Here is a 21,709-nt window from a genome sequence, read left to right on the forward strand (position 1 = left end):
AGCTGTGTCCTGAGATTACAGTCACCAGAGCCACAGTTTCATAGCCTCTTTTCTGTGTAGAACTTGACATAGTCCGTGGGGCCTGCCTCTTTTCCCTCCCCTCGAGCCTCCAAGCAGGTAACCACCATCCTCCATGCCTTCCACATCCACTTAGCCAACAGAGATCAAGCATTACACGTGCCAGGCACGATTGCTGCCTCAGCAGGCTCCTGTCTATTTTGAGGGGGTAATCACATTAGCAAGAGTCAAGTTCCAAGGTAGGGAAGTACAGCAGGATGTGGACTTAATCTTTAGAGGACAGAGATGGCTTCCTGGGGTAAGCGGTATCAAAGCAGAGTCCCAGACCAGGCACAGCGGCTCACACAGTGGCTCACACCTGTCGTCCCAGCACTTTGAGAGGCCAAGGCGGGAGGATCGCTTGAGCCTAGGAGTTCAAGACCAACCTGGGCAACACAATGAGATCCCATCTCTACTAAAAATAAAAATGAAAAAATGAGCTGTGTGTAATGGTAAGCAGCTGTAGTCCCAGCTACTCAGGAGGTTGAGTTGGAAGGATTGCATAAGGCCAGGAGTTTGAGGTTGCAGTGAGCTATGATTGTGCTACCGCACTCTAGCCGGGTGTTAGAGTGAGACCCTGTCTGGGGGGGAAAAAAAAAATCAGGGTCTCCTCCTGGAGGATGAGCTCAAGTAGCTAGGCAAGGTGGAGGGAACAGCATCTGAGGAGGCCGAAGTGGGCCATATGGGCCTTTGTGGGTCTCTGCAGAATCCTGACAGCATGGTGTCATGACTTGGCCACGGTAAGAGCAATTATTCTGAAAGCATATGGCTTTTACGGGATGTTCTGGGAATACAGCTTCCCATAACCTTGATGGATCACTTCATGACAGATGCAGCTTTAATGAATAGCCAAAGACCTTGCCAGGATACAGCAGACAGGGCGGATGCATTGCCATTCGGCTCTGACAGATGACAAATGGTGGCATTTGTGCAAATTAATATACCTGATTAACAATGGTGTATGTTCCTATGGGGGATAAGACTGATTCCCTAGGTATCAGCCACAGTCCATTTTCTGCATTTCCAGGGGGTCCTCAAATAATAGAATAATGGACCTTCAGTTTACAAGTTTTGTGGGGCTAATGTCAACAACTTGACATTGCCTAAGTTTTGTGAATCCCATTTTGATTTCCAAATATTAAGAATTTTAAAATCAGAATTATTGCAACTTGAACTGGAAGGGTCCTCAGAAATAGATCATGGTATGGCCAGGGCTTTGCACTGATCATCTCATTCAGTCCTCCTGCCGCTCATCCGGAGGTATTGTTCCCTTTCACATGTCAGGAAATCCAGGACACATCACCCCAGTCTCCACCTTCATCTTCACATTGCCATCTCCTCTGTGAGGTTACCACGGCAAATGCAGGTGTACTTTGCACCACTAACTTTAAATCCTAGCATGCATGCACGCACATGAGCACACACACTGGATAGATGGATGGGAAACAGATGGTTCCAGTGTGAGAAACTGTGCCTACCTGTGCCAGAGGGCTTCAGATAACACGTGGGCCCACCAGATGGGTTTCTACACACCATCTCCTCAGGCACCTCCGTGTGCCTGAGTCTGTACCAGGAGCCTCCATCCCTGTTTCCTGGTTTGATTCTTACCACAGCCCTGTGAGGTCAGTACCATTATTACCTCCATTTGCAGAAAGTGGGCAGAGATTGCCCTCATGTCACATGGCCAGCGGGTAGTAGAGCTGGGATTTGCAAGCCTCTTCACAGGGTAGCACAGCCTGTGAGTAGAGGAGCTGCCTGGGGGCTCCTCTCTTGAGTCTTCTCTGGAGGCCTGGGGTGGGACCCATGTGGCTGGCTGTTGATGGCCCTGTTTGCAGTGTCCTGACATGTTAGGACTGTGTTTTGGCCAAAGGCCGTTCCTGGGGGTAGAAAGCAAGGAGCCATTTAGGGAGTAGGAGGACTGTCTCCTGGGGCCCAGCAAATGTCACCACTGTGTTTGGCCAAATAGCTTGTTGTTTTCTCTGGAGGCCTGACAAGGACAAGGCGCTGGGGACCATGAGCTGGGGCAGGGAGCCCTCTTGCCTTTGCCCCATCCCATTGATAGTCCATGTTCCCATTGAGGAGCCATTCCCAGACGGTCCATCACTTCAGGGCACAGAGAGGTCACCCAGCCTTCTGCTTCTTCCCTCAGGGCGAGCACCTTGGGAGAGGCACAAGAACACACATCTACTCTGGGACCCTGATGGATTACAAGGATGACGAAGGAACTTCTGAAGAGAAGAAGATAAAAGTGATCCTCAAAGTCTTAGACCCCAGCCACAGGGATATTTCCCTGGCAAGTGTCTTCCTCTGAACTCCTCCCCTCCCCTCCCCCGTTTCTGGAGCCAGTGGAACACAATGGGTTGAGAAGAACCCTTGCCCTTCTTGTGGCCCAGTGGTTTTCAAACTTGCCTTTTACTCAGAATTTTTTTCTCCACATATGATCTTAGTGGACCCTGCATGTAGAGTAAGTGAGGTGGGTTGAGCAGCTCCTCACACTCAGGCTGTGCCCTCCCTTCCACCCCCAGCCCCCACCTTTCCTAAGGACAGGTCCAGGTGGCCGTGCTGTGGAGCCCCAGGACTCTGGCCAAATGGTTCAAAGTTCCTGATACAGTCCATGGCTCTCACCACACAGTCTGGAAAATGAAAGCCCAGAGGAGTAAAAGGACTCACCCAGGATCCCACAGACTATTAGAGTGACACAGTCAAATCTTGAGCAGAGATCGGCTGCCTTCATTTCCCCTTTGTTCCAGCATAGTGCTAAACATGGGTATTTCCCAGAGCTGAAAGGAAGAGAGAGAGGTGGGCATGAGTATCCAGTGGGAAAATTCTTAGCCAGCTTCTCCCACTAGCCCTGCTCTGCATCCTGTTAGGTTTTCTAAATAAATCTCACATCCCTGCCAGGTTGGCCCAGAGAGCAAGGCTTGGCAGTGCCTCTGGACAGCCAAGGCCAGGGAATTGGTGTTCAGGGCATGGGGTGGTGACAATGGTGAGCTTTCCTGGGTCCACTGGCTTTCCCCTCAACAGAGCCCCTGGGGAGCAGCTCCCTGGAGGCTGGCCTGAGACATTCCTATGTCCTGCTCGCCCACAGGCCTTCTTCGAGGCAGCCAGCATGATGAGACAGGTCTCCCACAAACACATCGTGTACCTCTACGGAGTCTGTGTCCGCGACGTGGAGAGTAAGTGTGTTCTCTTTCGAAGGGGTGGGTGGCCTGGATGCGGAGCCTGGGTGCTGTGGAGATGGTGGGGGCTCTTCCCACCCTCACGTTGCCCAGGCTTCTTGCCTTTCTTTTTACAGTTGAGGAGATTGAGGGACTGAGCAGGTCATTTGCTTAAGTTAATAGTGGAGGTGGAACTAAAATCGATTGCTTTTCATTCATTTGTGTAATGTTTTCTTGCCAATGCCGGCAAGAACCCTACACTGTGCTAGACCTGGGAGGCTGAGGTGAGTGAAATGAGGTCAAGGCCACAAGAGTCAGGCCCAAGGAGCTCTGGGCAGGTGAGCGAGGTGAGTGCACCCCACAAGCAGCAAGACGCTGGCCCCTCGAATGGACTGGCCTTCATTTTAACCACAGGCAGGCTTGGCCCTTTCTTGGTTGTCAAGCCACTGAGCCGGTGGGCCCTTGGGCTGCTGCTGCACACTGAGATGGAGGGGTGGCCTTGGCCTCTGAGTTCCTGACATGTAAGTTTGGAAGAAGAGCGACTTTTTTTTAACCCCAAGTGACTTCTTCCCTGTGAAATCCGACAATGTGAGCTGTTCCGTGTACTCACACAGGAGTCCTGTTGAGAGGGAGGTTTTGCCGTGTGAGCGGCCTGACCTCTGTGTCACAGTGTGTTGTAGAACAGCAGCAGTGGCGGCGGTTGTTCACAGAGCCCTTGTTCTCTGTGTCAGGCCCTCCGCCAAGGCTTTCCAGGCCTTGTGACATTTAGCCACCATCTGTTATTACAGATGAGGGAATTGAGGCTCAGGGAAGTGTCACTTGCTGAGTGCCACCCGTTTCGAAGAAGAGCTCGGAGTTGAACTTGGCCTTTCCAGCTCTGAAGCCCCTGCACCTTTGCACCCCCCAAGGATATCTGTGTACTCTGAGGCCGAGTAGTGTCCACTGAAGTGGGCTGTTGTAAGGGGATGAAGGAGAGGACTATGCCACAGACCAGGTTCCAGACATGGCTATTTTTATGCCTACAGATATCATGGTGGAAGAGTTTGTGGAAGGGGGTCCTCTGGATCTCTTCATGCACCGGAAAAGCGATGTCCTTACCACACCATGGAAATTCAAAGTTGCCAAACAGCTGGCCAGTGCCCTGAGCTACTTGGTAAGAACGTCCTGATGTCCATAATGGTCCCACCAGAAACCAGAGTGTCCTGGGAGGGGTGGCAGGAAAGAGGTGCTAGCCAAGCAGCTAGAGGGGCCTGTCCTTGGGTTCCATGGGGCCAGGGCTCTGTGGTTGAACAAAGGTGTGCCTGGTGCTTACTGAAGACGGTCGTTTGGGGCCATTCCCTGTGCTCACGTGAGTTCTGTTTAGTGGGAAATGTTAGCACGTCAGAGGACCGACCTGCACACTGCAGCGTATGGATGGCAAGGCTGAAAGCAGTGCAGTACGTGTTGAGTGAATAAGTGAACTGCCAGCATCTGTAGTAGCTGATGTGTGGAGTGCTCACCATGGGTCAGCTGTTCAGGCGTTTCACAGATTCTAATCAGTATCATGCTCACGAAGCCCAATGAGATATGCCCCACTATTTAGCCGCATTCAGTGATGAGGGAGCTGGAGCCAAGGGGCACCTGTGATGTGCCTAAGTCACACATGATTGGCAGAAGGGCCAGGCTGTCCGGATCTGGCTGTAGCTGGGGGTAGGAAGAGATGACCTGAGGGACCAGGGTTGGAAATAGAGGGCGGGAAGGAGCACTTTGGCTAAACTTGACCTTTTTACTCTGCAGGAGGATAAAGACCTGGTCCATGGAAATGTGTGTACTAAAAACCTCCTCCTGGCCCGTGAAGGCATCGACAGTGAGTGTGGCCCGTTCATCAAGCTCAGTGACCCCGGCATCCCCATTACGGTGCTGTCTAGGCAAGGTGTGTCTCCCCCTCTCTTCCCTCGGGCCCCACCCTGAGTCAGGGGCAAGTCAGCAGAGAGAAGGGCTGGGCTGGGGTTGGTCTCCTTTTAGAGAGTCATTTTTTTTTTTTGTATTTTGGTAGAGACGGGGTTTCACCATGTTGGCCAGGATGGTCTTGATCTCCTGCCTTCTCTTAAGTCCTTGAACGAGCCCCCATTCGTCCCCCTGCCCTGGGTGATGGCCCCCACCCTGGGATGTTTTGCTGATCCTAAGGCGGCCAGGGCTTCACAAGCCTGGCTCCACACGACCCTCCTGGGGAGCTTGGAGGCAGGGGACCCATCTGCTGGCTGTGACCCTGACTGATGTATCAGAAGTGCTGGGCGAGGCTTGGAGGGCTGCACGCCTGCAGGCCCCCCACACAGGGCTTATGTGGCCATGGGCCATGTTTGGGCACACTGCTTGAAGTAGTTCCTTCATTGGCTCACTGTTCTGGCTGCAGTGACAGTAATTGAATCCCTAGGAGATCCCAGAAACTGCTCCGTCAGTGTGTCTGTTGTCTTCCAGAGTGCATTGAACGAATCCCATGGATTGCTCCCGAGTGTGTTGAGGACTCCAAGAACCTGAGTGTGGCTGCTGACAAGTGGAGCTTTGGAACCACGCTCTGGGAAATCTGCTACAATGGCGAGATCCCCTTGAAAGACAAGACGCTGATTGAGGTGAGCAGGTGTTTCTCAGGGCGTGAGGCAAGTGAGGGCTTTCAGGCGCTCGTGGGCTTCCCAGGAGTTGTCGGAAGCCTGGCACTGTGGGAAGAGACGGGCATGGGTTTGAATCTCTTCACAGGCCTACTGGGTGAGTGACCTCACAAATGTAACTGAACTTCCGTGAGCCTCAGTTTCATCATCTGTAAAATGGGGATAATCAGTAACTACTTGTAGGGTTGTTGTGAAGATTAAATAATGCATATAGAGTGACAGGCATACAGTACAAGCTCGATAGATGTTACAGTATTATTTATCTGAGATTTTAAGTGCCTGTTATTCAGCAAAATTACCACACAAATATGTATGGAGTTCCTATTGTGTATTAGCCATCAAGCTTGGGAAAAGCTGGAGGTTCACAATAAAATAAGATACAGGCCTTGCCTTCCCTTGAGGGCCTTAGGGTATGGTAGGGAGTTAGGCTAAAATAACAATGGTAAGAATTCCAGAAGGAATACCTGAAAGTGTCACCCTAAGAGCCCTGCAAATTAGGTAGGATGGTGTCATTACCCTCATTTGACAGATCAGGTAACTGAGACTCAGGTAGCCCCACTCACCTGGGTTCCTCAGCTAGAATGCAAAACAGGCGAGGTGTGGACCTCCTCCAAATCTACCTGTGGAAAAAGTGGAGACTCTAACTCCAAAGGGGTAAAATAGTAAAAATCACAATGAAAGACCACTGTCCCTTCATCTCAGTGACTGTAATTGGAATGTGCTCCTGTTGTTTAGAGGGGGCAGGCATCAGTTTCGGCTGTGAGAGCCTGGTTTCAGTGCTGTGCCGGGAGCCTGGGTAGTTTGGTGTGCCTGGCCTTGAGTGTCTGGAGTGGGGAAAGGAATAACAGTGATCAGGTGGGAAAGGCCATTTGGGTTCAGATTTTTAAAGTCCCTTATTCCAGGCTGCAGAGCCTACATTTACTGGGGGTGGCATGGGACAAGGAAGGATTTGGGTGGAGGAGGGAGGGGCTTGGAGGTTGGCCTTGGGATGTTCTTCTGGATGCAGTAGCTGGGATGGACAGAGGAGAGACCTGGAGGGAGACAGGGGCCCCGAGGCTCTCAGCAATGGGAGCCCCACGTCCGGAAATGGCAGCGGAAGTCCAGAGTGCAAGGTGGGAGATACTGAAGAGGTAGAACTTTTACGACTTGCCAGTTAACCATGGTGCAGGACTTGGGAAAGGATCTTAAACCCGCAGGGAAACCATCAGATCTACGGATCTGCCATTTGGAATTTTTGGCCTAGGCTTTTGGGAAATTCATTTTTATTTTTAACTTCCTTGGATCCTTGGAAATGAAACAACATACCCTTTGTCATCAGTCAGTATTTATCGAGCACGTCCTGCGTACCCTGGGCTGAACAGCATACAGGGTGGTGTAAGGAAGGACCCGTGTCTTTAATAAAATAGGAGTCTCTCTCCACCTAAGTCCCCTTGGGTTAGATGGCTTTTCTGCAGGCTGCACTGATGAAGGGATGTGTGAGTGACACTCAAGGACAAGAGCAATTCTCAGCTCCTTAATTCCAGTCCTCCCTCCTCCCTGTCCTCTGGGACCTGCCCACCCAACCCCACCCCACCCCACCCCACCCCACCCCAGGGCCCATGGGGACCAGAGAGGAACTTAGTACCCTTGGAGTCCAGCTACGAAGTAGAAACTGGAATGCAGTGGTTTCACTTCATCTTCCAAAAGTAGCATAAGTTCTTGTTTCTAAAATTTAAAGTAATAAACAGTTGAAGAAAATTTTTAAAATGAAACTATTAAAAAAAGAAAATAGCAATCACTGCATTCTTGTCATCCCTGACCACTGTTAACACTTTGGCATTTTGTCTTCCAGCCTGTTTGTGTCTCTCTTTTTTTAAACAAAATTGGGGCTATGCTAGATAGAGTTATATAAAATTCTGAGTTTTTTCATTTAATACTGTGAGTGCTTTCCTGTGAGATTAAATCATAATTTTTACAAATTTAATGTAAGAGTTAATTGTTTTAATTTACTTGACTAATTTTATATTTGGCATTTAAGTTTTCAAATTTCCAGTGTTCTGTCTAATTTTGCAGGAAACATCCTTGTACATAAATATTTGTTCATATCTGATTTATTTCTGAGTCATTCAGTCATTGAAGTTAATGCATCAGAGGGTTTGAAGAATCTGAAGATTTTTGTACATGTTGCCCAGTTGTATTCCAGAAAGGTTGCATGCCTTTACTTGAATGAAGCTTTTTGGGACTGGGCTATACTGCCCAGTCTCCTTGAATTTGGACTATTCAGTATTAGGACTGTGATTTCCCCTTGCAAGAATAAGGCAGCAGTAACAAACATTTATGAAATCTACCTGTAAGTGGAGATGTTGAGAATCGAATGAGGAATTGGCAGTTCCACCTGACCTGGGGCTGAGAAGTTTGTAGGTGGTTCCTTTGGTTTCTTCCATGTGCCCCTCTTGTTTACAGAAAGAGAGATTCTATGAAAGCCGGTGCAGGCCGGTGACACCATCGTGTAAGGAGCTGGCTGACCTCATGACCCGCTGCATGAACTACGACCCCAATCAGAGGCCTTTCTTCCGAGCTATCATGAGAGACATTAATAAGCTTGAAGAGCAGAGTAAGACCTGCCGTGTGCTGCTTTAACCCAGCCTGGGGAGAAACAGGAGCCTGGGTGGCAATCCCTGGCAATCGCCTGCCTTTCACTCTGTTTTCTTTTCTCTTCTGTTAGATCCAGATATTGTTTCAGAAAAAAAACCAGCAACTGAAGTGGACCCCACACATTTTGAAAAGCGCTTCCTAAAGAGGATCCGTGACTTGGGAGAGGTAAGTTACACCTGTGCTGCTTGCTGCTGATGGCAGAGCCCTCCGCCATCCACAGCGCCACTCTTTGCACGTACAGCTGCTCTCCATTCTTTTTCATTCTGGGGCCAGGTCCATGAGCGAAAGCACCTTACTGCATTTGGGGACCACTTTCATCACAAGGGATTGTGTCTTTCTCCATGTGACACACGGCACGGACAGAATGCATGTCCCTGCCTGCATGCACGACTGCGTATGCACACGGGACTCTGGGCAGCTCCCTTGAGAGACTTGAGTTTTCTCTACGGGACAGAAGAGAATGGAAAGAGGGAGAGATGGGGGAGTAGGTATAGATATGGTGGAATAGGAAAATCCTTGCCTCTGACTTTCCTGGGCGTATATATCCTGTAAGCTTCTCTCTTTTTCTTTTGCCCCCAAGAGACAGGGTCTCGCTCTGTGTCCCAGGCTGGAGTGAGTGGTGTGATCATAGCTCACTGCAGCCTCAACTTCCCAGGCTCAAGCAATCTTCCTGCCTCAGCCTCCTGAGTAGCTGGAACTACAAGCACACGCCCCCATGCTGGCTAATATTTTTTATTTTTTATTATAGAAATGGGGTCTTGCTATGTTGACTAGGCTGCTCTCAGACTCCTGGCCTCAAGCAAGGAGGCCTCCCAACGTGCTGGGATTACAGGCATGAGCCACCATACCCAGCCCTCTAAGGCTCTTTAAAGCAGGGATAGGTTTATTGCACAGAATCCCAAAATAGAATATCAGCTTTTCTTTGGACCTTAAATGGGAGTTTCCAAACAGTTAATTGTGACTAGAGAAGCTACTGAGATTTGTGTCTTTATACAGATTTTCTGTAGTCTGGTTAATGAAACAGACTTGATACACCTCCAGGATCTGCTGTGTGCCAGCCTCTGTGCCAGGCATTGTCAGAAGCATGGCATCCTTAGTTCCCCCCACCATCCCCAAGGCCAGTTTCTGTATGCAGCGAGTGCATCAGGAGCCAGCTCCGATTTGGGGACTTGGCCACCACTGTCGCTGTCAGGTGGCTTGGCTGGAACCTGATCTCACGTCTTCTAAAGACTCCTCATGCATTTGCTCTTTTCAGCCACGCTGTGGGGCCTGTTCTGTAACGTGAGCCCAGGGCTTTCAGAGAATGGCAGTTGTCCTGCAGGCCCAGAAATAACCTTCATTTCCTTTGGTCATAGAAATTGGGATTGATGAGTTGGTTCATCGTCACCTGCTACTTTGTCTTGGCTCAGTAACTCAGAGGACAGTTTGTGAGGCCAAGAGAGCAAGGGGGCTGTAGTGAGCAGGTACAGTCCAGGTGAGAGGCTTCTGCCTGCAAGGCCAGACAGCGAGAACCCCTGGCCCTCAGGGGAACGGGTGTGAGGAGCAAGACTTCTGTGTGTTCCGTGGCCTACGCTGCGGCTTCCCTGATAACAACACATGCATCTTTCCCTCCAGGGCCACTTTGGGAAGGTTGAGCTCTGCAGGTATGACCCCGAAGGGGACAATACAGGGGAGCAGGTGGCTGTTAAGTCTCTGAAGCCTGAGAGTGGAGGTAACCACATAGCTGATCTGAAAAAGGAAATCGAGATCTTAAGGAACCTCTATCATGAGAACATTGTGAAGTACAAAGGAATCTGCACAGAAGACGGTATGTTGTGCAAGGCTGGGGTCTGGTTTAAAGATTTGGTGACTGTCTAGGGTCATAAAGGCCAGTGCAAAACAGGCACCCTGTGTCCTTATCTGGGCATCTGACATGCTAGCTGGTGGTTCCCACACACTCTCAAGGCTTCCAAGTCATATGTACTGTCAAGTCCCTCAGCAGCTGCAGGGCTCCTGAGGCGGCCACCCAGGCCCCCTCCATCCAGGGGCTGGTTCCAGCACTGTCTGTCCACGTCACTTGCACTTATGCCTTATGAAACTGATTCCTACTCTACCTCCACCCACTTCCTGTTCTGATCCAATACTAGCCAGGGTATTTCATTTTCTAGTTTGTCTAAATCAAAGTGGCAAGTAATATTTACTAATAAATGTATCTTATTTGCAAGCCAGCATCTACTCATGGTAGTGAAATTGACAGCGAGCTGATGATAATTTTTGAAAACGATCATTTGCCTGTGGTTTACAGAGCACTCTGACTGTTACCTCAGTGAGTGCTTATGCCTGTGAGGTAGGTACACCATTGTTACCATCTCCATTCACTGCTGAGGATCTTGAGGCATAAGAGGTCAAGTAACATGCCTGTAATGAAGGGGCGAAGCTGGCATCACCTCAGGGCCTCTGTCTCATATCCTGTGCCCTTGCGTCTCCCAGGGTTTCCTCATTTGGCAGCCTCAGACTGATGGATGTTTTTTCTAAACAGGAGGAAATGGTATTAAGCTCATCATGGAATTTCTGCCTTCGGGAAGCCTTAAGGAATATCTTCCAAAGAATAAGAACAAAATTAACCTCAAACAGCAGCTAAAATATGCCGTTCAGATTTGTAAGGTAAAAAATAAAGACAGCATGTTACAGATTAAGACATCAGGCACTCTGTCCTGGGTAATTGGTTTGTAATTTGACTCTAAGTGGGTAAGTTTATGATAATTATACTTAGTTTGTTTTTCTCTGCATTATTTAGATGAAAAGTTAGCTTCTACTAAGAAAGTAAATGGATTTAAATATGGTTATTTTAATGTGTATTTCTTTGAATCAATTTGTTCTTAATATTCTTGCATAAAAGTCAGAACCAAAAAAATTGTCAGTGATATGTGAATGAAATGACATTTCTATTTTTTCCGATGAAGTGATAGATAATACAATCTAAAGTGACTTTAGCAATGTGCTTGACTTTTACTTCTCTCTCTCAGGGGATGGACTATTTGGGTTCTCGGCAATACGTTCACCGGGACTTGGCAGCAAGAAATGTCCTTGTTGAGAGTGAACACCAAGTGAAAATTGGAGACTTCGGTTTAACCAAAGCAATTGAAACCGATAAGGAGTATTACACCGTCAAGGATGACCGGGACAGCCCTGTGTTTTGGTAACTGAATCAAACCACTAGGTTTTATCAATGCTTCATAGAGTTTACACTGTTTGAATAGGCCCTTTCTGGCTATATTAATGTGTCTCATTCCTCTGGCCTGACTCAAGGTTAGAGAAGGTTTAGAACATTTGGAATTGATATTTATCTTCAAGAAACACACCTTTCAGGCTGTTTCATGGAAAGCAGCCTATATAAATGACTGAGCTTCATATGACACCGTCTTCCAAGGACTGAAAGAAATCTAACCACCAGCTCAATATTCCTAGCTTCCCAGGAGAGGGCATTCATCTGATGCAGTTCTTAAAACTGAGCAGGTGGAGAGGATCTAGTTCCTTTCTTAAACACATCCCTGCAGAGGGAGGCTGTAGGACAGAGTGGGCATTGCAGATTCAGGGAACTCCTGGACAAAGCAGAGCAAAACCTATGGGAGACCTGGCTGTCTCATGAATCACCAGAGGTCCCCAGGTTAGAAGGCCACACACTGGCTATAACCATGTCTTAGCTGGGAACACTGTCCAGGGGAGAGGCTGCTTACATCTCTACCACACCCTGCCGCATAACCACATAATGACATAACCAATCAGCACTCCCCTAGGTGCATCCTACATGGACACATAGACCTCTCCCACTTACGGAGCCTAAACTTACTCATTCATTCATTTAAGAAAATGCATCAAGGTCCTGCTTTGTGCCAGTACTGGAGATATGGTGAACAAGTAGGCCGAGTTTAGAGTTTAACAGGCTAGGCAGCCAACGGCATGGAGCAGGAAACATACAGAAAGGTTCGGGCTTGGTTTTCTGGAAGTCGCGAGTATTCAGATGAAACCTGAAAGATGCATGCGGGTTTAGACAGACGGTTGCTAGACAGCATGCGTGACTGGGAAGAATGAGACGAGCAGTCGATTTCCCAGGAACTGCAACTCAGCGAGGTCGGATCATGGAATAGGAGGTTTGCAGGAGGAAGCTTGAGTCATGGAGCTGGGACTTCATCTCAAGAACAATGGGATGCTGCTGGAGGGTTTAAGGATGGAGACTTTGTTTTAAAAAGACCACCACTGAATGAAGGGAACAAGATTGGAGCCAGGGAGTCTGATTTGGCTGCTTCAACAGCTCAGGCCAGAGCTAGTGACAGCATGAACTAGAACAGTGACTGGGATAGTGACAGTAGGATTTGAGAGAAGTGAGTAGGTTCAAGGAGTATATAAGGAGATTGGGTGCGGTGGAATGCCTTCATTTTTGGCTTGGGCAAGTGGGTGTCATTCAGCAAAATAGGTAATGCTGGAAGAGGATTGGGCAGCAACGCCACATTGTGCAGCGAGGCCACTGCTGTCTCATTTAGAGCCTGCAGGCAAATCAGACCTGGGGCTCATCATTACATGGCCACCTCCTCCCGTACCCTGAGAGCATGTTCTCAGTGAAATGAAGAGCACAGACTTGTCGTGTTATTTTAGGGCAGATACGTGCTACCGAGAGCCTGTAAAGGATACTGTACTATATAGGTCAGATGTGCACCATAGCAGCATATACATGATACGTGTAAAACATATAATACACACTCAGATGCTCTATTAAATTATAAGAAAAACCGAAGAGGTGATTTTTCAGTTATCCTGTAATGTCGGATGGAGTGTGCCTCCCAGGAAATGAGGTTTTGTGTTCTGCTTCCTTTCAAGGTATGCTCCAGAATGTTTAATGCAATCTAAATTTTATATTGCCTCTGACGTCTGGTCTTTTGGAGTCACTCTGCATGAGCTGCTGACTTACTGTGATTCAGATTCTAGTCCCATGGCTGTAAGTCCTACTTTTCTCTTCATTTGCATCCAGTACCCATTTAAAATGTGTCCATCCCTCTGCTTGGTTAACTTTTGTTTTTAAATGGAATCCAATCAATGTATTATAATGGAAAGTGTCACTTTCCCACTTAACTTGGTTTGCTACTTGACAGTTATTTGTGAATCCCTCAAGTCTTGCTTTCACAATGAGCCCGGAGTTCTACAGGATGACCTTGACTCTCAAGGATCTTATCTGTGTAGAGATGAAGGGCAGTTTTATGGGAAAATGAGCAAGTTAAGTGGGGTAGCATTGGGTAGGGACCAGCCTTGTCTGTGCCTCCTTCATTCCTAAATCAGATCATTTTCTTGGGAACAGACTCCTTGACCAACACAAGCACAAGGAGTGGTTGGTAGAGTCTAAGACATTGGTTAGAGACAGATCATTGAAAGCTAATAAGGATTTTGGATTTTTATTTAAAGTTACTAAGGAGAAAAGCCTTTTTATTGCTACTTAAATTTCCAGTTGATTGTAGAAATTTCACTTTAATCTGTTTGGCATTTATGTAAATACTTGCAAAGTTAAATGTTTTGTTTGGTTTTATTTTATATAGTTGTTCCTGAAAATGATAGGCCCAACCCATGGCCAGATGACAGTCACAAGACTTGTGAATACATTAAAAGAAGGAAAACGCCTGCCGTGCCCACCTAACTGTCCAGATGAGGTATCTATGGGCCACGTCACAGTAATAACACTCCATTTCTATTATGTTTTCGCAGCTTGAGTTATCCAGCAATGGGTAGAGGGGAGAGCGAGGAAATGATGCAGTGAAGTCCTTGTAAAATAGTTTTCTGAAGCTGAATTTCACACAAGATAACTGAGAAATCGCCTTTGGGGCTAGATGATAGCCACCAGTTAGGTTCCGAGCAAGGATTCCCTCCAAAAGCCAGCCCCTCTTTATCCACTTGCTTGCCCCAGAGGGACAGGTTTTGGTGGAGCCTTAGTGTGACAAATACATATAATTGCATTTTTTTGTGTGTAAGTAAGTTTATCCCACTTATTAGTAGCATTTATAATTCAGTTTTTTTAAGTGAATTGAGCCTTTAATACTAAACTCTTGAGACTGTGTAGACACACTGAACAGTATGAGTCAGAGAGTGAGGCAGCCAGTCTGGAAAGTTCAAGTCTGAACTGAGATTCTGCTTCACCCTCTAACTGGTTTACAGGAATGACCTGGATTTTATTGCAGCCAGTCAACCCTTGAGCTTCTCAAATGTTAAAATAGTATTTATGAACTAGAGTTGTATCCCATTTTCTGTGTTTTAAACTATTCAAATACTCTTGTTTTTCTAGTCTTTAAGGAAAAGTCATTTGCATTTCCAAAATTATTTTCTTACTCTTGATGTTTCTGTTGCTTTTTTAAAGTTCCCAAATCTAACATTTTTACTGTTGTTATTTCTTTCTTTTTACAGGTTTATCAACTTATGAGGAAATGCTGGGAATTCCAACCATCCAATCGGACAAGCTTTCAGAACCTTATTGAAGGATTTGAAGCACTTTTAAAATAAGAAGCACGAATAACATTTAAATTCCACAGATTAAGTCCTCCTCCTGCAACAAATGCCCAAGTCATTTTTTAAAAATTTCTAATGAAAAAAAGTTTGTGTTCTGTCCAAAAAGTCACTGAACTCATACTTGAGTACATATACATGTATAAGGCACACTGTAGTGCTTAATATGTGTAAGGACTTCCTCTTTAAATTTGGTACCAGTAACGTAGTGACACATGACAACCAAAATATTTGAAAGCACTTAAGCACTCCTCCTTGTGGAAAGAATATACCACCATTTCATCTGGCTAGTTCACCATCACAACTGCATACCAAAAGGGGATTTTTGAAAACAAGAGGAGTTGACCAAAATAATGTCTGAAGATGATTGCTTTTCCCTGCTGCCAGCTGATCTGAAATGTTTTGCTGGCACATTAATCATAGATAAAGATTGATGGACTTAGCCCTCAAATTTCAGTATCTATACAGTACTAGACCATGCAGTCTTAAAATATTAGATACCAGGTAGTATATATTGTTTCTGTACAAAAATGACTGTATTCTCTCACCAGTAGGACTTAAACTTTGTTTCTCCAGTGGCTTAGCTCCTGTTCCTTTGGGTGACCACTAGCACCCATTTTTGAGAAAACTGGTTCTACACGGGGAGATAGCTGTGGAATAGATAATTTGCTGCATGTTAATTCTCGAGAACTAAGCCTGTGCCAGTGCTTTCCTAAGCAGTATACCTTTAATCAGAACTCATTCCCAGAGCCTGGATGCTATTACACATGCTTTTAAGAAACATCAATGTATATCCTTTTATAACTCTACCACTTTGGGGCAAGGTATTCCAGCATTGGTTATGAATGCTGTATGCAACCAGTCTGAATACCACATACGCTGCACTGTTCTTAGAGTGTTTCCATACTTACCACCGATCTACAGGGGTTGATCCCTGTTTTTACCATCACCCTATGGTGCAACACTTGAAAGGAAAGACCCGGCTAGAGGCACTATGGACTTCAGGATCCACTAGACAGTTTTCAGTTTGCTTGGAGGTAGCTGGGTTATTATCAATCATCAAAAATGTTTAGTCACTGATTCAATGTGAACAATTAATTAAGGTCTTCATGACCAAAAGAAAGAGTCCGAAAATCTTTTTGTTATGCTGTTTAGTATTTGTTTGATATTGTTACTTTTCACTTGTTGAGCCCAAATTCAGGATTGGTTCAGTGGCAACAATGAAGTTGCAATTTAAATTTGTTCATAGCCTACATCACCAAGGTCTCTGTGTCAAACCTGTGGCCACTCTATATGCACTTTGTTTACTCTTTATACAAATAAATATACTAAAGACTTTACATGCATATGCCTTTTAATATTAAGATTTCATTTTCAAAGCATTTCAAACAATTTGCTTACATAGAAAAATAACACTATAGTTTTGGGGGGAGGAAGGGGTGGGTTATGGTCCTTACTACTAAAAACACCACTTGATTTGCACTTCACTGTTGTGCTCAGTGATAACGGGGCACAGGCCAGTATGGATGGCATGTCCACTGTGCTGTAGTCCACACACCTTTTAGTTCCTTCAACCTCTTCCTGCTTTGACTTTGCAGCTCTGATGCAAAATTCACCATCTTTCCTTTCTTCTCTTTGTACTATAGTGGAGGTGTGACTAAGCACTGAAGAGGCTGAATGCAACAGGAAAATGGGAAAGAGAAGTGCAGGGCATGAAAAACCCATTAGTCATCTGCTATATCACTGAATGATGCCTAACTTTTATCAGTTATTTATAGGTAGTATACTTAGAAATTACCTTAAACTTTCTAGCTGTCATTTTCCAACAGAAGCCAGTATATGCAATAAATTAGACCAAGTGAAATTCTTTACAAAGCATACAACATAAGTACCAATTCTAAACTTCATAATTAAAACAGGATATCCACATCATAGTTAAAAATAACAAGTCCCCAAAGTGAGGAGATGTTTAATGATCTGATTTCAAAAAGCCCTGGATCGAGATCCCAAATTCCCTATCAATTAATTACAGTCTTATAATAATAAACAAACTTAGAAATTTCTAGATGGCAAAGGTTTCTCATGCATTTAATACCAAGGTCTTCAAGAAATGGTGATGTCAAAAGTCATAGTCCATAAAGATAAAACTTCTTTCACAAGTAAATTGAGTTAAATAACTGATTTTTCACCCTAACACACTATCAAAGAGAGAGAGAAAGCAGAGAGTGAGGTATAGCTTATTAGCTCAAAATGGTTATAAATACTGTGACTCCTCAAGACTCCATCAGAAAGTGCAGTATTGACTGCTTTACTATATTGTGGAAATAGGGCATTCAGTGATCAAAATAGGCCCCATTCTAGTCATTAGATAATTACTAGTCTATGCTATGAAATGAGCATAGAAACCCATGTTCCCTTCCACTTACTTACAAGTCTGTCTCAAAGGCTAAAGGTCTGTCTGTAGGTGAATTGAAAGGAATAGTTGCTATTAGAATTATTAGTGCTATTAGATCAGGGATCAGCAAACTCTATGTAAACGGCCAGATACTCGAAATTTTAGGCCATATGGTCTTCGCAGGCTATACAGTCTCTGTTGAAGCTAATCAGTTCTGCCCTTGTAGCATAGGAGTGCCACAGACAACACGTAAATGAATGAGCATGGCAACGTCCCAATAAAATTGTATTTACGGACACTGAAATCTGAATTTCATATAAATTTCATGTCATAAGTTTTCTTTTTTCCTCCAACCATTTAAAAATGTAAACATTAGTCTTAGCTTGCAGGCAGCACAAAAGCGGGTGGTAGACCAAATGTGGACCCAGGGTATAGTTTGCCAAACCCTTAATTAGATCACCAGAGCTACTTTTCTTAAAATACCTTCTATTTTTCACAGAAGGTATAAATGGTAAACAACATCTTAAAGCAATGGTAGTAGTGGATACCTTGGACATCACTGTTACTCTCTTACCGGGTTTAATTTTGCATGGCTGGTGTGGGCTTAATTGAGTGTGCATGTAGAGCATCTTTATAATATTACCATCAGCACATTTGGTACTTGCACCCTTGTAGTTCTAGGAAAAGTCCTAAAAATCTATAAATGCAATTACTTCTAGGGAAAGTAAATTGAAATGCACATTGGCTTATAAGAAACTCATTCTTCTAAGGCTCAGGAAACAACACTGTTTCCCATTTATTGCTTCAAACTTCTTTTATATATGGTGTCAAAATTATTCCCAGTCCTAAAACAAGGAATATTGGAACATTGTTAGTTTCTCCAATGGATTGTGAGTTAGCACACTGATTAAGATGCATCTGACTCTAGTGGAAAATGTCCTCAATTGATGTCTCTTCTTATTGCTATTTTTTATTTGGCATTTCTGCCTGCTGCACAACACAGTTCCTTCTGGGAAATTATAAACCCGTATTTAAAGGATATGGCTAGTTTGAATGAAGTTAAGGCAGCGATGAACAGCAGAGATACTGCAGAGAACCTTAGGGGGTTATTAGGAGAGAGCTTAACTCAGTACACTCGCTTCTTTTTTAAATAAGTTTCCATGTAATATGCTCCTGTGCCCTGAGAATGCTGGTCAACACATTCCACTGAACCACCTTCTGGGGCAGAGATGAGATATGATGAGCCTCGCTTTTCATTTCTTAAAGATGACACCTATGAGAAAATAAAATTGCAGCTAGTTTTAAAATCTAAAGTTGGCTTATTCATTAAAGATATTTATAAGAAAAGCATTCCACTTTGAGTTGGTGAATACAGAATAACAGGATAAATACCCAAACTATCAAAAAATACACAAACCCCTTTGTTAAATAAGACTTTTAAATTTCTGTATCAACATCACCTTTGGAACTTCTGCAAGACACAAACCAGTCTCAGCACCTTCACCCCCAACCCCAACTTTTTGGGAAAAGAAAAAATTAGAGCACTGCATGCAGCTGCTTCTGCTGATCACAGCTAGTTAAACCCACGGAATCAGAATATCAACACCGAATGTCAGTATTCCTCTGAAGGAGGAGTGGCGAAGACATCAAGCTGCATATTGAATTAGATGTTAATTGTGCCTGGTGACGAGGAGTGGTGAGAGAATAAATCAGTAGGTGTAGAAACTGACAAATGACATCAAGGAAAACAACATGAAACATTCTAGAGAACAATGGGAAACTCAGAGCTTTGGTCTCCACAATAATCGCCTGGCGAGCATATTAAAATGCAGGTTTTCAGGCACCATCCCAGAGATTCTGACCTGAAAGTGGGCCAAATATCCTCACAAGCGGTCACAGTGATCAGCACAGTCAATCAGATGGTGTAGCACTGCTCAGCTTAATGCCTCTTAGTTTCAGCTTTTACAAAAATAAGTGCGGCAAGCTTTTATCAATGCAGAATTATGTGACTTAATATGCAAGAAGTTAGAAATGACTGATGAGTAAAGCTTCCAGTAACACACAGGAGCCTTCTCACGTTGCAGTTAAAACTGCAATTGTTTTTGAACCAACAACAGTCACAATTTTTAAAAGTGGAGCCAGCCTCAGAGGGAACAGATGATAGGTCTCTCTCAACTCCTTGCTAAAGTAGTTCTCAGTGGTCCATGTTAGGAAGAGGGATGACAAGACTGAAAGAACGCTGCGTCCTCTGGTATCTCATTTCAAAGTGGCTTACTGTGGGGACAGACCAATACAAAGCGTCTTCACACAAGCCCAGTGTAAAGGAATGTTTCACAGAGTGAAGCTGCTGGGCAAAGAATCTGGCTGGAATTTCTGCCTCGACATTTTTTTTCCTAGTAGTAAAGTATGTCTGGGGTTTGTGCTGGAATGTTAGAAGGGAAGCAGGTGAGAGAGTAGATGAAAGGAGACCTGCCGTAAGTTGATAGTTGTTGAAGCTGAGTTGATGGTGACAAGGGGTTCAGCCCCTGAGAAGGGCTGCTGCACCAAACAGCTTGCTCACCTCTTAGGTGGAGCCTCTGCCCCAAAAACCTCTTCGTTATTCCAGCCTCTTCGTTATTCTCTCCAGCTGCCTTCTTCATTAGGGCCCCTTCGCTGGTAGGTTATCTTTCTGAACGTTGGACCCCAGCCACTAACACCATCAGACCTTACTTCAGGTATAAAGAACTCTTTTTAGCAGCTTTCCTCCTCTTATAAGTCATCAGTCCATTCTACAAATGAGATTTTCCAAAGACTCAGGGAGGGAAGCAGACGGCTCACTCTGGCATCTGGGATGCTCCTGTTCTTCTCACCCACCTTCCCCAATTCTTCTTGCCATGTAGTTATCTATTCTTTTGTGTCTTGGCATGCAGCAAAGCAACAGCCTGGGTTTATGTCTTTCTATACCATCTTCACTGTCAGAAGCCAGATAGGAAATTTATTACATTCTTTTATTCAAAGGGCTTCCCAATGGTGCTACACCATTCACAGTGAGAACCAACTGAGACCTATGAAATCAGGGAAAAACTTCACTGAGCAGCACAGGAAAATATTAGAACAGGAAATGAAAGTGGGTGTCACTCATCTTAAAATAAAGACAAAGCCTGCAAACATTACGTTGAGTAAAATAAGACATTCAAAAAGAGACAGACATGGTATGATTACACCAATGTGAGATATAAAAGTTAGTCCCAGTTATAAAAACAAAGTCAAATGATGTTATCTTCAGGAGAGAGGAGGGGAAAAAGTGCAGTTTATTAATTATCAGATTTTACTTTTGTAAAATGAAAATCTAGAGATTTGTTGCAAAATAATGTAAATACACTGAACATTACTAAACTGTACCCTTAAATATTTAATAGTAATTTTATGTTTTTGTCACAATTAAAAATTTAAACCTTAAAAAAAAAAAAGAAAATGGGTTTCACTATAGCCCATGTGATACTGGGAGAAAGGTAATCCTTCTGATAAGCCCTATCAAAGATATCTAACTTCTAGTCTAAGGACTGGTGAATGGGGAATGATGATTTAAAATTTTGAAAGAAAGCTCAGTGCTCTGGGAGAAATAAATTCCTACATAAGAACCACAACCACAACAACAACAAAACACAAAAGAGGGAAAGAATATAAAGTTAGCAAATATTTTTCCTTCTATTTTGTATTTGTAGGATCTAGACATCCATTCCTTCATAAGTGGTCTATTGCAGGCACTGGGCTTGTGTGCTATGAGGTTTACCTGGATGAATGAAACTTGGACTATGCCCTCCCATAGCTCATATCCTAGGAGGGGAAGGAAGAGGAATGCAAAACATAATTCTAAAAGGGGACTGTCACTTTGACAAAAAAGAAATAGAAGTGAAGTGCTAAAGCTTTTTCCAGACAAGGAAAATGGGGGAGGGGGTTTGAAAGGTACAGGCACTGGTTTCATGGATAAGATAGCATCTGAGTTAGGATTTGGAGATGAGGTCAGATATGGACATGAGTAGATAGGTGGTGACCCTTCCAGGAGAAAGGCAGGGCCTGTGCAAAGGCAGACGGCAAAAAAGCCAGGCCTGTGATGGTAGCAGCTGGCATGCAGAAGAGGGCAGTGGCAAATGAGGTTGAAAAATGAAGCTGGCCTCAGTCATGGAGGGCTGGAACGCCAGGCTAAGGACTATAAACAGGACCATACCCTTGATCTTGGAATATGGCAAGATTAATAAGAAGCTCTGTAAAAAGTATGGCAATGAAGGAGACAGGCATTATTAGGTCTCACCAGGAGG

At 44.9% G+C, this 21,709-nt stretch overlaps 2 protein-coding genes and 1 long non-coding RNA gene across 14 annotated transcripts in view; 1 reads left to right on the top strand and 2 right to left on the bottom strand.

Annotated features, from left to right (window-relative positions):
* Positions 1–16,356, top strand: part of JAK1 (Janus kinase 1) — a 235,464-nt gene extending 219,108 nt beyond the window's left edge. For all 9 annotated transcript variants that reach the window (XM_063654603.1, XM_054484157.2, XM_063654614.1 and 6 more), the window contains 13 exons: positions 2,207–2,350; positions 3,146–3,233; positions 4,241–4,368; positions 4,992–5,127; positions 5,673–5,824; positions 8,303–8,453; positions 8,565–8,659; positions 10,109–10,301; positions 11,013–11,137; positions 11,500–11,672; positions 13,349–13,466; positions 14,059–14,169; positions 14,918–16,356. In XM_063654603.1, the coding sequence (XP_063510673.1) occupies positions 2,207–2,350; positions 3,146–3,233; positions 4,241–4,368; positions 4,992–5,127; positions 5,673–5,824; positions 8,303–8,453; positions 8,565–8,659; positions 10,109–10,301; positions 11,013–11,137; positions 11,500–11,672; positions 13,349–13,466; positions 14,059–14,169; positions 14,918–15,013 (1,710 nt within the window). In that variant the 3' untranslated portion in view covers positions 15,014–16,356. The remainder of the gene's footprint in view (positions 1–2,206; positions 2,351–3,145; positions 3,234–4,240; positions 4,369–4,991; positions 5,128–5,672; positions 5,825–8,302; positions 8,454–8,564; positions 8,660–10,108; positions 10,302–11,012; positions 11,138–11,499; positions 11,673–13,348; positions 13,467–14,058; positions 14,170–14,917) is intronic.
* Positions 5,242–8,304, bottom strand: LOC134738564 (uncharacterized). Of its 2 annotated transcripts, XR_010124347.1 has the most exons (3): positions 7,485–8,304; positions 6,424–6,684; positions 5,242–5,908 (listed from the first exon to the last, which is right to left on the bottom strand). It is a non-coding gene; the product is annotated as an uncharacterized LOC134738564 (long non-coding RNA). The 2 variants fall into 2 exon arrangements; XR_010124346.1 differs by lacking the exon at positions 7,485–8,304 and having other exon boundaries at positions 6,424–7,390.
* Positions 15,649–21,709, bottom strand: part of RAVER2 (ribonucleoprotein, PTB binding 2) — a 94,147-nt gene continuing 88,086 nt past the window's right edge. For 2 of the 3 annotated variants that reach the window (XM_054484216.2, XM_054484208.2), the window contains exon 12: positions 15,649–18,684. In XM_054484216.2, coding sequence (XP_054340191.1) covers positions 18,538–18,684 — 147 coding nt within the window. In that variant the 3' untranslated portion in view covers positions 15,649–18,537. The remainder of the gene's footprint in view (positions 18,685–21,709) is intronic. The other variant, XR_010124342.1, reaches the window with a different exon arrangement.

This window comes from Pongo pygmaeus, chromosome 1 (assembly GCF_028885625.2).
Source record: "Pongo pygmaeus isolate AG05252 chromosome 1, NHGRI_mPonPyg2-v2.0_pri, whole genome shotgun sequence".
Taxonomy (NCBI): domain Eukaryota; kingdom Metazoa; phylum Chordata; class Mammalia; order Primates; family Hominidae; genus Pongo; species Pongo pygmaeus.